This window comes from Brienomyrus brachyistius, chromosome 7, assembly GCF_023856365.1.
Source record: "Brienomyrus brachyistius isolate T26 chromosome 7, BBRACH_0.4, whole genome shotgun sequence".
Taxonomy (NCBI): Eukaryota; Metazoa; Chordata; class Actinopteri; order Osteoglossiformes; family Mormyridae; genus Brienomyrus; species Brienomyrus brachyistius.
Window position 1 is genome coordinate 6,855,684 of NC_064539.1, and position 20,136 is coordinate 6,875,819.

Consider the following 20,136-nt stretch of genomic DNA (forward strand, 5'->3'; position numbering starts at 1 on the left):
CTGAGTCCATCACATCCATTAATGGCGCCCAGATAGCTGTGAATGGGCTTATTAAAGATTAAAAGGGCCAGCTCCCCCAAAAGCATGCGGAGAGATGGACATGCAGGACCAACCCATTTAGTCTCTCATTGATTTGGTTTCTGTTTTTATTATTGATCTAGAACATCACAGTATGTTTTTTTTTTTTTGTTTTTTTTTTTTAAATAATAAGATCTTCGGGGGTCCGGACTTTGTAGTTCAACTCTCACTGCCACCGTGCTCCACCGACAACCACATTCATAAAGCCATTTCTGTATATTTTTATACTGCTTAGCAGTCATTGTATTACACAGTAGCTAGAGATGACCTAACAATCACCTACAGGATGCTGGGATGGCGACTGACATCAAAATAGCCATGAATCCGCTGCCAGAATGTGAAAAACGTGCAGGAAGGAGGTACAAAATCTGTTCCAGTGCCTGCCGACGGAAGCCTGGCTTCCGGATTCCCAGCGCAGTAGGAAGGAAGGCCGGTTGAGCTGTTTGTCTCCCTTTCTCTACTGGCTGGTCCACCATCAAGTGGAAATACAAGACAAATTCCAGACAGGAGACGTGTAAGCGTGTGAATCCTCTAAATGACCGCCCTTCCTGCATGGGTTCACAACTGGTACACACAAGTTAAACACAAAAAGCAGATCAAAAATACAGTCCTTTACAAAGTAGGCTCCTTCTTCTTGCCTCTATACACTAAAGCAGGGGTGGGGGAACCTGATCCAGGGTGGGCTGGTGTGGGTGCTGGTTTTTGGGATGACCTCTCAATCAGCCAATCACAGTGGGTCCCCAGGATGGGGTTGATAACCACTGCTTTATTATTGGCTGACTGAGAGGTCATCCCAAAAACCCAGACCCACACCGACCCTCCATTGATCAGGTTCTCCACCCCTGCATAAAGAAAGAGTCTAGTATATATGAGACTGAGAAACGTTTGTCCAAGAACATGCTCAATGATTTCATATTACAGGTTGAGTCACAGTCCAGTGTCAACTTGGTCATTCATACACCAGCACAAACTGGCTGTTCCAGCTGAATGCGAGTCCTCAGATTTTCTCCGTTGCTCCCAAATCACCCACCTGTTCTGGGCAGGTGTGAAAGGACATTTTCCATGGCCTCCCAGATGCACAAATCACAGGTTCTCATTCCCCTCATTCCCACCCCCGGCTAAATATAATGCTGGGTGGGGGGACACAGCCAGGATAGGAGCGTGACTGCCGGCGTGAAGCCAGGGGGACCTCCCCACTCCGACTTGATCTCAGGTTTCCAAAGTGCCGTCATTGATGGTGGCCCCCCTACCGAGACGGCACATGGCGAAACTGAGAAGGGTTGGATGTGACCAGGCCATGTGTGCATGTTGCTTGGAAAAATCCTAGGCTGGTACCATTTGGCACAGCCGGATAGGGAGAACAGGTCAATAGGCCATGCTGGGACATGCCTGGACATGCACGCAGCAGCTACAAGGCCTTGGAGAGGGTAAAGATCTACAGGAGGGTGCCCCAGTATGCGGCCTGTGGGCCCAATCCAGCCCACGTGAGTGAAATGTTTGGCCCAAGCAAACTGCCTCAGGAAGAAAGGATTGATCGACCCACTACACACCGCTGATCCACCCCTGATTGGCATATCTTAACGGCAGTATTTGGTGGCCCTTGGTTTCGTGTTGGCGATGATAGAATTTGGCCCTCAGGGAAAATTGACTGGGGGCCTCTGCTCTGTTGCAATCCCCTCCGACAGCTGGTCAGTTTCCCTGCAGGGAAAGGGATTATCAGTTTAGCAGTCTTGGCTTTTTCAATTTGGTTTCTCCAACATATCATCAAGGTCACTGCAACACAAGGGCGACACTTCACTGCTCGCCCTGGAGAACATATCTTTGGAAACTTCACAGAAGGCTCAGGCAGACCCTAAAATATCTGCAGTCATTCAAACCGCCAAACCCTGTTTTGTATTAAGTCTGAATAAGTTTAATGGCGAGTAAAAATACTTACAACACAAGCGACAAACATAAAAGAAACAGACAGATTAAAGTGACTTTGCCATCATATTCTAACAGTTTAACACCTGAACGGAATGGATTCATAAGGCAAATTCATGCAAGCGAATGCTAATTCCGCTAGCGTTTCATGCTAATATAAGAAGGTGATTCTCACAGAATAGCTAACGGAAATTAGCACGTAGTAAATCCAGATGTCCACTGTGTGAAAAGTAAATATTTGTTTCTTGGGTTTTACGTCACTGTCGCTCTCCAAACCCAGCAAGGCCTTTACCGAGCCGACCCTTCAGCAGTGGAAAACCGAAGCGAGCTGGAACTGCGCTGTAACTAGTGTCTCTTTACAGTACAGCTGAGGCACGACTCGGTTCCTGTATGGCAGTGGAAAAGCACTATAACAGAGATGTGGCTTCACTTGCTCTAGGTTCCATGACTGACATATTTGTCACATCTAGTATCTTGCCATTTTGATGTCTGGAAAGTTTTGTGATGTTCACGTCACAAAAAAATCAACATTCAAGGCACAACCAGATTAAGTGCTGATGGCTGCTCTCAGCCTTTCCTGCAGGCAGAGAGTTCTTTTCTGCCCCACTGCAAAATAGCTTGGAACACATTTATCTGGGGACAATGCAAGCCTTTCCTCCGATTTCTCGTCCAGAAGGTCACTTCTGTCATTCTGTCAGATGGAGTTTCCTCATATTGTGAGGGCAGCTGGCTACAGAGACAAGACTCGAGGGAACCACATCAATAATGGACGCCAACACCGCCTCCCACCCCCCACCACCACCCTTGGATCCCACTGGGACAGCGTTCGTGTGGCTGGCTTTGGATAAGAGCCGTCCAGCCAACAGATTATATTCCTGCTGCCCTGTGTTGGATTTCCTGAAGTCGGGGATGGCGTCATCAGTAAAACTGACTGAGGGATGTGGCTCTGTGACCAAGGATGTGGTTCTGTGACCTCATTTACAGTCTATAAGATATGTAAATGATCTGAGAGGAGCCAACGTTTAAAGGATATTACTCTCATGAAAAGTTCTTCGCCTGACCTGATTCACTGAATAGACAGGAGGCAAGTTACACAGCAGGTACTTCTGGGAAAATGGGTTAACTATACCACTAAACTGACCTCAGTGGTGATCTCATCACCCATTAGTCTGGCAGAACCAATAGCTGAAGTGCAGAGTGTCATGTGACATGCGCCATACCCCTTTCTAAAGTTTGTTCCAAGCAAATTTTCTGATATCATTCAGTCTGATCCATTGTAAAGTGAGATATAATCACAAGAATGGCTTGTCACTCCTTGTTGATGATTGTTGCCTGGGAGATAATAACACTAACACCCTGCCCCCCCCCCCCCCCCCCAATAAACACATTCTGAACATAGCAGATACCAAACCTTTCAATGGCCACTACAGTTTTATGTTTCTTACATTGTAATCTTGCCTTTCAAAACCACCTGTTCTGCCTCTTATTTTACAGTTTGCACGCCCACATCCTGCCTGAGCTGGGATGTCTTTGCGGGGGGGGGGGGATCTTTTTCAAAACTGCAGCTGAGGTGGGCTTCGGAGGTCAACCCCCCACCCCCGATCCCTGCGGATTCAGGCCTGCCGGACCATTCCAGGTTTCCAGTTAAAATCCCTCTAAGCTGTCCGGGTTCTCGTGACGGCCTCCAGACCCCGACAGATCTTCTCCCACAATATTTTAGAATGGACTTCTGCAGAAAAGCTCAGAAACGACGTTTAGCACACTAGGGATCTGGGAATGACGAGGGTCCCACATGTAACACATGCAGGCCCCCATCTACAGTTCTACAGCCTTCCGAATATGTGCCTCATTTATCAAGCCATGCCAGGTGGATCACAACAGTACAGCTAACTCCAGAGGGCACAGTTATATCGTCACAGGGGTACCCCCCCCCCCCGCTCATCTCTCTGTTTATTTCTCCTCTGAGACAGGAGTAGGACTTTGCTGCAGTCCAATGCCTTGATCTTGCTAATGCAAGCAGCCATTGTACACAGCGCCCTCTGCTGGGCATTAAAATCGTACACTGGGAGAGGTTGGAGCACATGACTGGGGAATCCCTTGACGGTGGGTGGAGTCACAAGTGTTGGGGTCCTAGAGAGGGTGTACTTCTGCAGGGCTGTGGGTCAGGGCGACGGATTTTATGGCATCACGGCAGCAGAGAGGTAGACATCTGGTAAGTGGTCCGTGATTCAGGTCATACTGTACACTACTTGTCAGCACTACCCTCTGAACTGTCCGTGCTGCAGTGCCATGGCAACGGGCAACACAAACCCCCGAAGTTCCGGGAAGAGTGGGATTCCATATCAACGGTGAGGACCCTCCGTCCCAGCAGAGGCTGCCTGGATGACATGAAGCAGAAAGACCAGCGGGAAGGGGGAAGTGCTCCCCCACGTCACATGCAGCAGCCAGGACGGAGTTACGGTCAGTCACGCTGGAGACTCGTGACGTCAGGACTGCAATGATGTTTTTCTTTGCGTAAGACCAGGCAGGTGAGAACAAAAAGAAAAAAAAACAGGGTAGAGAGGCTGGGCCCAAGCGATAATGATGCATCCCTCCTCCATCCATCACGCCGACTACAACCTCCCCGTCCCATAGCCTGTGCTGTTTGCTCCATGTTGCCCAGGAGACCGGGACAAACGCTACACACTGGGATCATTACACAATCCTAATTCCTCCCTTACCGTATAACTCAAAAGAAAATAAATGAAATCTCGGCAAACTAATAAGCAAGCAGGATTAATTAACGTGAGATTGAACGGCAATTGTTTAAAGGCTGTTCTGCTCTCTATTCTGTGTTTCTGGGCCATTGGTGCTTTTTAAATGAGGGTTCCTGTGTCAACGACCCCAGTAAAGTAGATGGGGGTCCTCAGAGAACACAGAAGCACATCCTCACGGAGGACGTCATCACTGGGGTCCTGCCTGGGCTGCAGGCTTCTCACACCACAAAATACCTACAATGTTCCAGTACAGCGTCAATCTGCCCATGTATTGGGGAAAAATCTCGCAGTGTGTATGTCAGTCCTACCAAAGAGAGGGATCATTGTAAGGCAGACGCGGCTCAGAGTGCAACACGGTATGCAGACAGCCTACAAACGCCCTCAGCGTGCGGGTCTCAGGGGGAGAGGCAGAGATCCGTGTATCAACAGGTCCCTCCCAGCCCCCACTCTCAAAAAAGGGACTGTGCACATCTGGATCGATGACCTCCGTCACGGAAAGTATGACCAGTTTCACGGCGTACATGATGACAACAAGGCTGGCATACAAGCCAAGCTCCAAAAGCCAGCTCCGCTGGGAACTTTGCGCAACTCCTGCCCTTTGACGAGCGTCACGTGTCACAAGCAGCGAGAGCTAAACAAAGTCTCGCAGATTACTTCGCTTTCCAGACCTCTGTCCAATCGTCTCATCTGAAATAGCCAATCAGCCGACAGGCTGCTAAGACGCGGGATTCTGTAAACCACTGTGGCAGGTAGCAGCTATGAAATCCGGGGAAGATCCTGTATCCTTCAGTAAGATGCTTTGAAATAAACTGCAACTTAAACAAGCCTGTGTAACGTAATGGAAATCCATTCGTTAATTAACCACCTTTAAGCATATCTACTTATTTTGTCTTTTAACACTTAAAATAGCAGCTGGCCATTTTATACCCTTGTTTACATCCTGGACAGTAATCCAGTGTGAAAGATTAGCACATCTGGGCCCTTTGAATGCGATCAGACATCTTGGCAAGCAAGCCAGTACCATTCCTAACCCAGACAGGGGTATTTTTTGTCTGACACTACAGGCTGCACCAGAATAAGTGGGGTGTGGCATAAAAAAAATCTTTGGCTCATCCCCCCGAATTGTTGGTCAAGTTATGCCATTCCTTGTACAATACATGGGTTTTACGTGACTAATACAGAAAGCTTCTCTGTTGACCTAAATAAGGTCGCCTATGAGGGGCTAATGTCTCTGCTAGTGAAACCTGAGTAGGTGTCTATGCCAGGTTATACAGCTGCCCGCTAGAGGCTGACCCCACTTCCCCCGAGCCAACAATGGACAGAAAGTTCTTTCTGAGCTGCCAGCCTTGCTGTTTTTCCTCATTTCGGTCACGTCTATCAAATATCTGTTGCCGCCAGCCTCACTGTCATTTTTCACACTGTGCCACCTGTGTAACATGACACCAGCGGTGTAGCTAAGACAGGCAGCCTGAGGAATTACTTCCAAGTTAACCCTTACCCCTTATCCCCCCCAGGGAGAAAAGTGATACGGACCATTAATGGCCAAGGAGCTCTGTAGAATGTAAGAAAGTGATTATGGATTTTCCAGTCTTCACACTATAGTGCAGTGACTCCCAATCCGGTCCTTGGGGACCCACAGACGGACCTGGTTTTTGCTCCCTCCCAGCTGGACCGTCTGTGGGTCTCTGAGGACGGTCCAGGGAAACACTGCTATCGATTATTCTCCATGAAGCCCCAAGAGCAGCTGGAGGCTCAACTTGAGTAGAGAACGTAGAGTGTAGAAGGTCAATGGCAGACAAACAGTACGGTGACGTGCGTCAACTCTTTTGTAAGCCGGGAAGACGGAAGGTAACACTCACAATGTGAACAAGCCTTCTTAAGTTCTCATGACGTCACCACTCTGCTGTTGCTCTTCCAACACCGGACTCTCGCTCGGAGACATTTATTGGAAGATCACGGTCTAAACCCATTATCCCAGGTTATGAATCAGTCGATGACAGACAAGGTAACCACCACAAAAACATCCTAGTTGATGGCTGCTCTTTCCAGGAAGCCGTTAAGAGCCATAGATCACCCTCTTTATTGCTCCGCTGGGGGGGAACGTTCTGTGTAAGATGACTTCTGTACATTGTTCCCCCCAACCCCCCCACACCAGTTAAGCACACATGGGACTTGTTCAAGATCTCGTGAGGGTATAGCTGGCCTTTGTAGTGGGAAAGGTTTTGGGAAATGGTGGAGAAGCAGTGCAGGAACGTGGTACATCGTAAAGCCAAAATATCTTTTTTTTTCTGTCAGCAAGAGTTTTATGATGTGAGGAGTGATTCACTGGGCTGAGCTGAAAGGTCGGTCTCGATGGTCATAGAGCAAATGGGAATAATAACTGGGAATGAATAGAATATCAATACTACGTCGCATACACATAATAAAGAGATGACATTGAGACAAAGACAGAAGGACACATTTATCGCTGATTGGTGGGGAAGATTCTGCAAATTTGTGCTGAAATTTAGCACTAAAACAGAATGTGCAATAAATAAGAAAAAACAGATTTATATGCAGCATTTGCACATGGTCAACTCACTCTGTGCACAACCCTACTGGATGGTGTGGGGCTCAGTGGGGTGGGATGCTGTACCGGTGAACAGAAGGTCACCAGTTCAAGTCCTAGGGTTGGCAGAGCGATGTCACCATTGGGCCCTTGAATAAGGCTCTTAATCCCCAACTGCTCCAGGGACTGGCTGACCCTTGTTAAAAAATATACATCACTTTGGATAAAAGTATCTGCTAAGTAAATGAAATGTAAACTTTATGGCGAGACAGGCAGCCAGGCAGGCTGGATTGTGAGTTCAGGCTTTGTCAGTCAGGGACACTTCTAGGATATTGTAAGGTGAAGGGCCCCAGAGGGGCCATAATTCATACGGGGGAGCCATCCTTATCATTAGCCAATAGTTTGTTTCGAATCAGTGAGTGACAGCGGAAGAGGTACTCTGGAAGCCAATCAGCTTTCAGCTGGGGCCAGTGACCCCGTGGCTCCGCTCTTGTATACGCCTCTGTTTCCAATTAAACTCTGACCCATTGTCCAGTTACAGTTGCCCAACAGCAAGCCTCCCGCCCCCCCCCCCCCCCCCCCCCCCCAATTGCCCTCACGGTAACGGTACATGTATAGTACATTCCAGACCCTAACAGAATGTACTCTTCGCACCGCCACCAGTGGCCAAGCTAAACACTGACTAAGGCAAATAGAAAACAGCCTTTATCTCATGAAAAGAGTTGGGGGGGGGGTCACGTGTTCAGACAGCCGGCCTCCCCTGTGCCAGCGGGACGATGCCATTAATGCTGCACCCTCACGCCCGCTGTGTGCGGTCATGCTTGTTTGGTCGTACAGTATGTTCACACCCCCCACCACCACCCGCAGGCCCTGTTGTACCAGGTAGGTTTCGGCTGTCATCAGAAATCACGCCATTCGCTGCTAGGTAACTCCTTTAATTATTTTTTTATTTTCTCATCCCAGCGCTTAAGTTGCATGTACACCCACTTACTGATGCATATCTATTTGGATTATTATTATAATTATTTTGTACATTTATTATCCATCCAGCCATTTACTCCATTCTAATTATTATTATTATTATTTCGAAGTCGCCTCACGTGTCTCGGACCTGGGATCCATGTGTGCGGAGTTTGCATGTTTTCCTCGTGTTGTCGTGGGGTTTCCTCCAGGTACTCTGGTTTCCCCCCACAGTTCAAAGACCCCCAGCGACCCTGGGTACAGGAATCTCACATGGGGGGGATCTCGTCCTGTTCGCCAGTTGTTTGGCATTAAAATGATGGCCTTTGGAATAGGCTTTGGCGGGGGGGGGGGGGGGGGGGACTGGTTCTCTGCTCACTGCTGTCCATTCATCTAGGAGGCAGGGAACCTTTTCCCAGTTTAATCAGACATGTGCTCTCAGCTGCAGGGCCAAGGCAGGCCCGCCAATCTCCTCTTCAGTCCTGGGAAAGCTCTCAGATTGGATTTGATGTTTGCTCAGATGGGTCCTTGCAGACGTTTCTTTTTTCCTTTTTTCTATGTTTCTTTTTTTGACACAACACAGACTGAGCTCAGTTAATCCAAATTTCCATAAGATACGATCTCTGATTAGTTCCATCTGCCTTTTTTTACGGCCAGGAAATGTCAGACTTGAAGACGATAAAAAAAAAGAAGGAGAAAAAAAAATGCACGAAGGTCCAGGAGTAACTGTTCCTCAGACAGATGAATCGTTCTGTTGTGCCCTGTTCAGCACCTCTGGCAGGGGAACCCCTCTCAGTGTCTCCCCCTCCTCATCTGCGCTGGCATCTGGTCCACAGAAAGGCCCGTTAACGACCTCCCACCTGCAATGTTGACGGCATCATCGCGTACGAGTGCTTGACCAGGTCACAAGAAACCTGAAACCTGAGTCTGATCCTGGTATCTGGTAGCTGGATGGATTGTACCGTACCATGCGGGCAGGCAGCTCTAACGCAGTGTTTGGTACCCCGGTAAGTCGGGGGCTTCCTGTCAGCGTGTCAAATGCCACGGTCACGAGGTCACGAGCGTATCTGCATTCCTGTCTTCACGCTTCCTCGCGGTTAATCATCCCTCACCCCGTGCAAACTAAATTTAGCACCAAATGCGAAAATAATAACAAACAAACCTCGCAGAGAGAGTTCTATTATTTTCTCCAAATCCGTGCCCACTTAAAAAAACAGACACACACAATCAGGGCATGAAGCAAGAAAAAGAAAAAAACACCCAAAATCTGTTCCTTCTGGGCTTCCATATTTTTCTCTTTGAAGATCGCTGAGGGCCGTAACGGAACTCGGCGCCGCACTGCAAACAGATGCAGGAGCGTGCTACTACGAGATGCAGTGCTGTGCACGTGTAGGACTGGCCTAGTAGATGGCGCTGTTCCCCGATTCATTTGGCCACATTCCTGTGCCCCTGCTTATTCCCTTTGTGGGCTCCTCTTGTATGGCTTTTCGGGTGACCCATCTCAATCAATGTATGGTTGCCGTGACAACCCATTGAGAGAGTGCCAGTTCCTCAACACTGAAATCTGAGTCTGTATCCTGCAGACACAACAACGCAAACCCTGCCAAGACGCATTTGGCATCCGGGACACTGGATGCATCATGTGCATGCCCTAAATATCTGCCCTCAGTTCAACACGGAGATCTAAGCTAACATATGCAGCAGGTGGTTTTGGGCTTTGGGCTTAGAGTCGGGCCAGAGTCCAGACCACTGAGGAACATACTGTTGATGGTAACGTCTGGCAGCTAGTGATTAGTGACCCACCCCTGAACTCGTCCCGACAGAAGCTTTGCGGATCCTGTGAAAACAAGAAACGAGAAAGGAATCGAATCTGCCGAAGCGATTTCCGCAGCGTGACTAACGTGGGAGGGAGAGTTTCCTGAGACGGAAGAGTCTCTGCCAAGGAGAGAGGAGATGGGTCAGTCAATGGATTGGGGTGGGGGGGGGGGCAGCCACAGCCATATTCAGAGCAATTGGATGGGGCAGAGAGTGCAGGCTGGGTATAAATCACTGTTATCATGGGAATTTAAATACCCTGACGGTCAAGTATGATGTGGGCGGCCTGGGTGGGCGGCCTGGGTGGGCGGCCTGGGGAGGGAAAGTTTCTGTGCTTTCTGCAGGAGCTGGTTTAACTAGATTCCCTTCATCATTTCAGCAGCAGTGACGGCCATGGGCATCTTTAGGTCTGGCAACTCGGGGCTATAAGCCTTAGGATTTCAGCCCCGATGCCAATCTTCCTTCAATTAAAAAAAAAAATGTAGGAATGTACTCCCCTAGTGATGACCATATCAGTGACCTGCCTGTCCTACGCCTCGACAAGATGACAGTGCAGCCCCCATAGCCTCCTGGAAGCGCATCCATGCTTCTCTGCCCCATTTTGGCGCATGCCGGCAGGCCTGAGGAGATTCATCGCGGGCCTAAAAGGACCCCAGAGCCCAGAGTTATTTGATGCAGCATTTAATTTACGTTTACACGCCTTCTCCCATTCCCTTTCCAGTCTGCATGGCGTTACGCCTCCACCTCGATTATGCGTCACATCCAAACGGCAATTAACTGCCGCAAATCAGCGTTAGATCGCACGCTGATGCAGGGAGCCGATTCCTGGCTGAGCAGAACACACCAGCTTATAAATTAGGTTAAGCAAACCAACACGGACTCCTTGCACAAGCCGATTATTTCGAGATGATGCCAGGACACCATTCCAGGCTGTTGCTAAAGCTGGGTGCCAGATCAAGGTTAATCAGGTGAGAGCCGGGGGTCTCGCTGCAGTTGGTCAAGATGCGTGATCTGAATGACGCTGGTAACATACAGATCTGAGTCAAATGGAGAACAGATTCACTTAGTCGAGACACTTCAGAGCGGATGCATCAGGGATGGAACAAATTCTGGCATGTTTAGAGATACCAGTGTTAAATATCGGCACTGGGGAGCATCCTGCAGAGCCACAATGACCTCTACTCTTACTTCTGCATCCAAGCGGAAAAATTTCCATCTTGATGCAGAAAAGCCAGGCCTGGTGACAGCCTGCAACCCTGCGAAGGACCAGCAACCCGGGGAGAAAGAAGATGGCTCTTAAGTGTGAGTGAGAGAAACGGAGAAGGGACATAGAGAGGGGGTGGGGGGGCAAGCTCCTTACCCCTCCGCAGCACTTAAAGATGTCATGTGATTTACAGGGAGCAGCGGACAGCGTTTTTAAATAATGGAAACACACAGCTGCTGTGACGCCAGTAGGTAGTAAAATTACCCAAGAGCTGCCAAGACCAACAGAGCGGGAGCGAGGCCTGCATTCCTTCTGCCGCGAACACACTGCCATTTATGGACCAGAATCATCGCCGAACCCATAGCCTCCCCTCTTCCTCCTCCTCTTCCTCCTCCTGCCCCGAGTAAGCAGGCAAGTTGGATAAACGCCAATTCCTGTACAAGGGTGAACTGAGCTGGGAGGTGGGTGTCATAGATTGTTGTCGTAGTGAAGGTGTCTGGATCGATGGGGACTGACAGGCAATAGAGACTGCTAGAATCAAACACACGTCATCCCGAAGGGAGATTAACATTAAGTGGGTGAGATCAGTCAAATGCAGAGAATGAGATGCTGGACCTGCTCCGGCGTGATGTGTGTCCGGACATCACACAGGCGCATGACTCTCCCTAGTGGACAGTCCGAACACAGCAAACAAAAAAAAAAGTAGGTTCTCAAAGGGGAGCCCGACAGCCAGTTTCTCAAATATATATGTTGCTAAATATGCTAAAGAAATTCTCTGTTTGAGATAATCTCCAGCGCAAAGTGACCCATAGGGGATAGCTAGAGACGTCTGTGTAGAGGACCAAACTGGGGCTTGCTGTAGCTCTGCTAGTGGTCACCATTCAGTGCCTTGTGCTAAAACGTCACACTGTATGGCACACTGGGGTGAATTATACCTATACCATCTGAGCTGGACCACATGCTGGACGACAGCAACTTCAAGGAAAAACAGAGAATTTAATATTGGGGGGACACGACTTCCATCCATCCATCCATCCATTTTCCAAACCGCTTATCCTACTGGGCCGCGGGGGGTCCGGAGCCTGCAATGGGCACAAGGCAGGGAACAACCCAGGATGGGGGGCCAGCCCATCTGCTAACCACTGCACGACCATGCCGCCCCCGGAGGACACGACTTAATAAAACAAATACAACAGTCTTTATTGGGGTGGGGGTGGGGGGGTAAATGAAGCTAAATTAAATATCGGGGGTACATGTCCTCTCCCCCCCCCCCCCAGTTTCTGTGCCTCTGGGCATCATGACATCGCAGACAATTTTCTTGCATGAAACACAGCGCGTTTCGCTTGAAATATTCTCACATCCACCACTAGATGGCAGTCAAAACCTGAAATAGAAGGAGCCAGCAGAGGCGCACTGACTTACTTGCATTTACTGTGCGCGGCATTATGGGTAAGTCTGCAGTCGGCAGTATTAGTGGATGCACTGGAATTCTAGCCTTGAGCTGGGAAAGAAGTGATATTCATGGTTGTCCCCCTCCCCTAACATCTGACCCGGCTTAGAAGGGAACTTGAATCGGTCTGAATCGGTATTAATGGCAATTAATTTTTCTTCCATAAAAGAGTTTGTTCATGTTTTTGTCTGTTAAATTTAAAAAAATAACAATAAATCTCCCCCCAGCATTTGCAGCAACCATCCAACACACCCATGTATTTTTAGGCTGGACCACTAGCGCACCTCCAATAGCTAATCAATACTACATTGACTTTTTTTTTAAACTGATTAAATTAATTAAGTGAGCAGATGGAATTTAGCGAATGACTGAAGCGCCCCTGAGGAGAGGTTTGGGAACTGAAGCGGTGTTCATCCAGCCGTCCAATAAGGTATCAGTAACTTTTTGGAGCAAAGATAGAAATTCTTGTAGGTTTTTATTGTGTTGAAACACACGGCGCGCTCATCTAAGAGGTGTTGATCTCCTCCTGTTAATTTGTATATGTTGTAATGTTATATTGTGTTTTGTTTCCTAGGATATATATACTTCTTACCCATGTAATTAGCTTTAAAAAAATTTTACTGCCTGACTTTTGCACAGTACTTTATAAAATCTGTTAAATAAAAATGTAATAGACAGACTGTAGATACACTAGTAGGTAGCTATAATCCCTGAACACCGACATAAATGCCTCCCACCCTCACCTGTACAGCCCCAGCACCCTACACCATCAGGCAGGGAAGAGGAGCAGACTGACCTTCCTCCTGGAGAAGAGCATGTATAGCTGATGCACAGAGCCGCCGTTCTTGGTGAGCTCCCTCTTGAGGGTGCGGGGGGACGGTAGGGTCCAGCCGGCCTTGTGGGCGGGGTCAGCCACCTCCAGGCAGTTGATGGCATTGTCGGAGGCAAAGCAGGAGGTGCGTGGCTCCTGCAGGAGGCTGCCCTCGCTGTGTGTGCGCCGCCGGAGGGAGCCCTGAGCGCTGGGGCCGCCGCTGCCTCCGCCCAGCCGTGCGATTGTGGCCGCTTCCCCCACGCCGCCCAACCGCCCAGCGCCACTGCGGTCCTCCAGGTAGTTGTCATCGCTGTCCTCTTCCTCATCATCCTCTTCCTCCTCGTCATCCTCCTCATCCTCCTCATCCTCCCCGAAGTCGCCGTCCCCATCGGTGGCCGGCGAGGAGAGCGCATCGGCGCTGAAGGAACGGTCCAGGCGCAGCTCGGGGATGATGAAGGACGAGGAGGAGGAAGAGGGTGGGGCTCCAGTGTCGGCCAACTCCGAGCCATTGTCCTCGGCCCCTTCCTTTGTCCCCTCCTCATCCTCGCCTCCTGTCTCTTTCACCTCCTCTGGCTCACCTCCCTCTTCATTCTTGCCTCCCCACCCCTCGACGGCCGGGGAAATCGCCCTCGGCTCCCCGCTCAGAAGTATGGTCGGTATCTTTGTCTCCTCCCGTGGGAGGCTGCAGGCCTCCTCCTGGACAGTCAGGTCCACGAGTGTGAGACTCCCCGGGGTGGGGGGCTCCGAGGGGCTGGCCCCCGGGGACTGTTCGTCCTCTGGCCTCTTCTGGAGCTCCATCTCAGGCTGCTCTCTGGCCTTGGGCTCCAGCATCTGCAAACACACGCGAAAACCTTTAATACAGGCTCAACTCTCATCAAGCCCGTTGCTGCAATGCGGGATCCATATCTGTTAGGCAGTGACTGTCCTCATGCAGAGGCCTGCATGCGGCTTTAACAGGACGCTAAGGGAAGCAGAGCGCCCCCTGGTGGTCCTGCGGTACACGCATTCAGACAGCTTGTTTGAACAATGCAGGCGGACGGCATCCACACAGCACAGGAAACACACAGCGCGCTGATCTAAGAGGTGTTGATCTCCTACATCACCATGTGACTCCAAATATGCTCCCCTCACTCATCTCCCTTGCTTGTCGGCAACTTTGCCCCTGTCAGCAGGGGGGGCCAGAGGGCAGTTACCAAAACTAAACATTAATGGGTTCCCCTAATGGAGTCCTGAGTGGTTAACGCACAGATTCCACATGGTCATGTCTGCAAATCAGTTAATGTAAGAATTAGATATACACTTATATAAAGCACCAAGTCCAGCTATCAAGCACTAACCTAACTGCAATATGGCCCTCGGTCAGTAGCTCTCTGCTGCCGATAGCTGACAGTGCTGTATTTCACTGTGTTCATGGTAATTACTGGTGCGGAGTTAAATACAATCTGTTTTTATGCCAAACCAGGCGAAAAAAAAATGTGTAACAAAAAAATAAATCACTAATGTATACCTATAAGATGGACGATGGCGAGCAGTAATGGGATTAACAGGGTAAATAAGTGACACAGCAAGTCCATGAAGTCCCCCAGTCATGGAGAACGTCTCTAACAGCTGTGAAACTGCATAATAATAAAGACTGCCAGACAAAGAGCAATAAATTCAAGCAGAACTACAAAGGAGAATGACAAACTCCGGCCTGTCTGGGCATGTCCTGAAGCGCCATCCTGAGGCGTCAAAGGGCATTGCAGCTAGATGGGCACAGGCCCGCACAAAAGAACTCTGGTCCCAGGTGTTCCTAGAGTAATTGAACCCATATGTTTTACTCAAGCAGAGACCCAATGGCACGTTCCCCAAGCAATTCGAGGATGTGCTTTACCAAAAGAGAGACCTTAATAGACGAAGCCAGAGTAACTCAACCGCATGCTTTGCCTATAAAAAAAATCTGACAAGATGCTCCCAGAGAGATTCAACCCCTAATTTTTACCTGAGTAGAGGTCAGATGAGAAGTATCTCTGGATGAACCCTTTTTTCAGGACCACCATTGGATTCAAGCTGAACATGGCTTGGATGCAGGGGGGGCAGGGGGTGCAAATGCAACAGATGTAAATAATGGGCGGAAACACCGTAATCCATTAGTCGCCTCGGACTTCATGCTCGCATTTGAGAAGAGCAAGGCTGTAATCCAAGCAGTCTGATAAAGAGAAAATGGTAAATGGTGTGTGTGTGTGTGTGTGTCTGTGTGTTTGTGTGTGTATGTACGTCTGCTTTTAAGATAAAAATGAACCGTGGAGCCAGAAGACTGCTTTTCCCCTAAGTGCACAAACAAGTGGTTCTTACGTAAAACCCACCTCGCCAGTCAGACCACCCGGCCCAGCTTCAGTCCTTAAACTGTCGTGGGACTGCACACTGCACCCCCCACCCCCATAGCCCCACAGAGAAAAGGCCCTGATTACTGCATGCTATTTTAAGCTGTATTTAAGTGGGCAGCATCATACCATATATGAAACGCAGGCAATACACAGAAGGCACTGTTTGCAAGCACAAATGTGACTCCCCCCCCCCCCCCCCAATGCAGTCACTCTGGCTCACAATAACGGTGAATGTCACAAGACCTCTCCTTCAGCATCCATCACTCTGTGGTCTATCTGGGCCAGCTGAGGAGCCTTTATGTTGCTTCAATTAGGCAATATTCTCATACTGAAATTCCCATTTAGCCTGCCAGCTATAAATAGCAGCTTGTTACCTCGCTGCATACATTCTCTCGCACACAGGACATGTTTGCTGACGGATAAGAACACTCAGGACATTTGAGCGTATCGACTGAGCCTCTCCGAGCACCAGTCTGTGTGATGCATGATAAAAAGATAGGCCTGTGTGTGAAGGTCTTTAATCCATCACTTAAGACGGATGATCTGAACCCAGTGGTGGGTCGAGTTCTGCTAATTTGCTAACCGCTAATTAGCGAAGTTAACTTTTATGTTAGTGGGTTAGCATTTCCGTTAACTACAAAAACCACTAGCGAATCAGTCGGCTTCTGTTAAATTTAGTTCCACTAACTGGAAATCCACTAGCATTTTTTCACAGGTAAAGTGAATTAAGTTTAATGGTCAAAAATGTTTGCAAACCCTAAAATCGTTCATTTTTGTTCCAGTCTGTTGTGAGTGTGTCTGCAACAGTCTATCTGGCACGCTGTTGGCCAAGTACATGAAAACGCAAGACATGATTGGTCAATAAATTGTCAGATTTAATGTAGTCTGGGCTAAATGTAAGTGAACAAAGATAAATTCCATATACACTGGGGCACCCATAACTTACTGGAGAATAGGGCCCCGTGTCACGAAGATGGATCTCCTGCTTAGCCAGACAACTTGTCAGATTTTACGTACGCTAGGTTAAATGGACTTTATCTTTGTTAAAAGTACTTTATCTTTGAAACTTTTCAGTTAGCTGTGCCCACCATTGTCTGAAACACGCCTTTTATTTTAACAAAAAATGACATCAGGTTAATAAAATCCAAATATACTCATAAGCAGATGTTAGCCTGTAGTGATTGTTGGACTAATTGATCATAATAAAGAAGAAACATTTTTATATTTAAGTAAACAGAATCAGACATTAATGGAGGCAGACATTTTGACTGTAGCTTGGGAATATAGTTATTGACTGGTTAAGCATTTCTCTACAAGACAAGATGCTCTCACATACTAGCCCTAGATCATCAGTGATGGCTGACATGCGATGCCATTGGCCAGCGGCAGACACGGGGGCCACGGGTGCATATAGCTGTGATGGCCGCCGCGAAGGCGCTAGGAGGCTAGGAGTGCTCCTGAGCAGGCCCACTCCCATCCTTACCAGTTGCTCCCTCTCTCCCTTCCTATTAACCTCGCACCAAACCAAAACGTTAACGTGTTCTCCATCCTGTGTCTCAAGGTGACACGGGGGGGACGCCGAAGGCAGTGCGACCAGCTGGCCATAAACGACCAGAAGATCACCTGGTTAGAGCCGTTAAGGAGCTGGAGGTATCAGCTGCGGCAACAGAAGCCTTCAGGCGATTCGCTGTCATGTGAATGACCCCTGTATTCACTGCATACTTTGACTACGAAAGTCTAACTATAGCAAAACATACAGGAGGGGCCCTGCCGTGACTTTGGAAGCCAAGTGGTCATGTGAGGGCTGGTTTAGGGGGGCTTTAGCCCCCTGAAATGTGCCCCCCCCCAACCCCCCATTAAAAAAGCACACTAGTTAGCTTAAATTGTGTGTTCTCATTCATTTTCATTAAAATCCATTTTCACCAGACCCCCTAGTGAAAACTTAGCCCCCCCCCCCCATTTCATAAATCTGTAATGTCGCTCCTGGCATATACATAGATTGGCACACACTCAGACTGGCACATACACAGACTGGCATGTACACTGTGCCGTTTAGCACAAACTTGAATCCAAAGGTACATAACTTCGAAATTCAAATGGCGTAAATATAGAATCATATAAATATATTATTATTAGCAAAGATAGAAATGATTTTTATCTGAAGAAAGTTACTGAGCTTCCATTTTAAACCATTTACACAGCTGGGTGCCTTCGAATTGAAGCAATTCAATGGAAAAACTTGTCAAGAGTACAGCAGTAAGTCTGCTCCTATAACTTAAACTGGCAGCCTATTAGCTGTAAATCGATGTCCCAAAGCACGGCGCTTTCCGGCTAGAGTAAATGGATACTGTAATTGCTTGTGTCAGTCTCTGAGAGGTAGTGTAATGGCATAAGGCTGCTTTGAATCCTGCCTAGTCACCTATCACCAGCATCAAATGACTCCCAGCTGGCCCTAATTAGGCTAATAACACCGCGAAGGTGAAAGGGGGTCAGTGACGAGGATCTACAGGAAGTCCAAGAACGACGCGGGCGCTTGACCAAGGGCTTTTCCGGGCTGTTCTTTAAGTTTGTTCATTTGAGGGCTTTCGATTTTATATTTTCATTCCCTGTTGACTTCCACTGTATTTTCTGTGCCTGTAATGGGTCAGAAACACACAGTGAATTTCACCTTCGTAGTTTTTAAGTTGCCCCGTGACCCTGTACTAGATGTTGTTGATGGGATTTCTTAGTTATTCAAACCACATCAGCAGTCAGCCCTGCAAATTTTGGGAATATCTCGATCGGACAAACCTGAGAGCAGACTGTGGCAGGCGGGTAACTGGGGTAACATTTCTCGGACACTTCACTTGCATCATTGTTCCTTGTGTCCTTTACACCGCTGAGATCTCCATGCCGGTCTGCTCCGGGTGTCATGTGCAAAGATCAGAGCCTGGGAAGCCCCCCACTCTCCCCTATTGCTCAGGCTGTGGCTATATGGCAGCAGGCTATAAGTGACTAAATGCAACACGTATTAGAGAGTGGTAGGTTTGTGGGGGGGCAGCTTGTTTGTTGGAGCTGGGATGCAAAAAAACGAACAAGCACAGAGGGGCACTAAATGTCTAAGATGGCCTGGCTGTGCCAGTTTTCGTGACGTAGTATGAACAGGTGTGTACAGGGGTGGGACCAAAGCGACACTGGCCACAGCTGAAAGCTGATTGGCCCCTAGAGAACCCCTCCCCTGTCACTCACCGATTGGCTAATGATGAGATTAGCCCCTCTGTGTGAATTATGACCCACCTTATCCCCCCCCCCCCCATATAAAATCCTAGAATTGCCCTTGAGTATTACCCAGAAAAAGGATATCTAGGTGGTGGGTCTGAAGCCCCCCCTACAATCTTTAAACAATGTTTCACAATCAGAGACAGTGAAATGGACAATGTGGCAAAACTTGGCCAGGATGCAGTGTAACGAAGTACCGCTCAGTTTGCGGCCGGGGTGAGAGAGGCACCCGTCACTCAAACGCCGATTATGCCAGATGCCTATATGAGGCTGGGGGGCACGCTGCCAATCTTGACCCCCATCTGATACGAGCTACTGTCGTACCTCCTAGAGCCAAGCTCCGCTTTACCCCTCCCTGACACAACCAGTGGGGGCCTGAGGATAGCAAAACTTCTGAGGGGGGTGGGGGGTCCCCAGCCCAGCTGCACTGCAGCATGCAGCTGACCCACATGGAAGCAGCCCCACAAAACCTCATGCCAAAGCCTTTTCAGTTTTACACAAATTGAATTAATACACTTTTACTGAAGTATCAATATTAACATTTCATTTAATTAGCAGCTGCTTTCATGCGATGAGATATACAATTGAGAAAGCAAGGGTCAGCCAGTCCCTGGAGCAATTAGGGTAAGGGCCTCACTCAGGGGCCAAATGGTGATATCACTCTGCCGACTCTGGGATTTGAACCAACAGCCTTCTGATCACAGACACAGCATTTTAACCTGCTGAAACACACACCAAAACATAAAGAACACAGTGTGGATAGAGATAAGGAGAGAAGGTGATGCCCACCCAGCCCAGGTCAGTTGCTGAGTGCCCTTCCCCCCCCCAGCCCCCTTTAACTGTTCCCTCCTGCAGTCCCCTCTCTCCGCCCCTCATAAATAAATCAGTGTTGAATCCCCAGCTGATGCCTCCTGGTTCTCTCCATCCAGGCTTGCGAAGCCTGTGAGGGCTAGGGAATGGGAAGGGA

The 20,136-nt window shown here is 48.7% G+C and overlaps 1 protein-coding gene across 8 annotated transcripts in view; it reads right to left on the minus strand.

Annotated features, from left to right (window-relative positions):
* rgs3a (regulator of G protein signaling 3a) overlaps nt 1–20,136 on the minus strand; it is an 88,630-nt gene that overhangs the window by 12,948 nt on the left and 55,546 nt on the right. For all 8 annotated transcript variants that reach the window (XM_049020494.1, XM_049020493.1, XM_049020495.1 and 5 more), the window contains one exon: nt 13,531–14,376. In XM_049020494.1, coding sequence (XP_048876451.1) covers nt 13,531–14,376 — 846 coding nt within the window. The remainder of the gene's footprint in view (nt 1–13,530; nt 14,377–20,136) is intronic.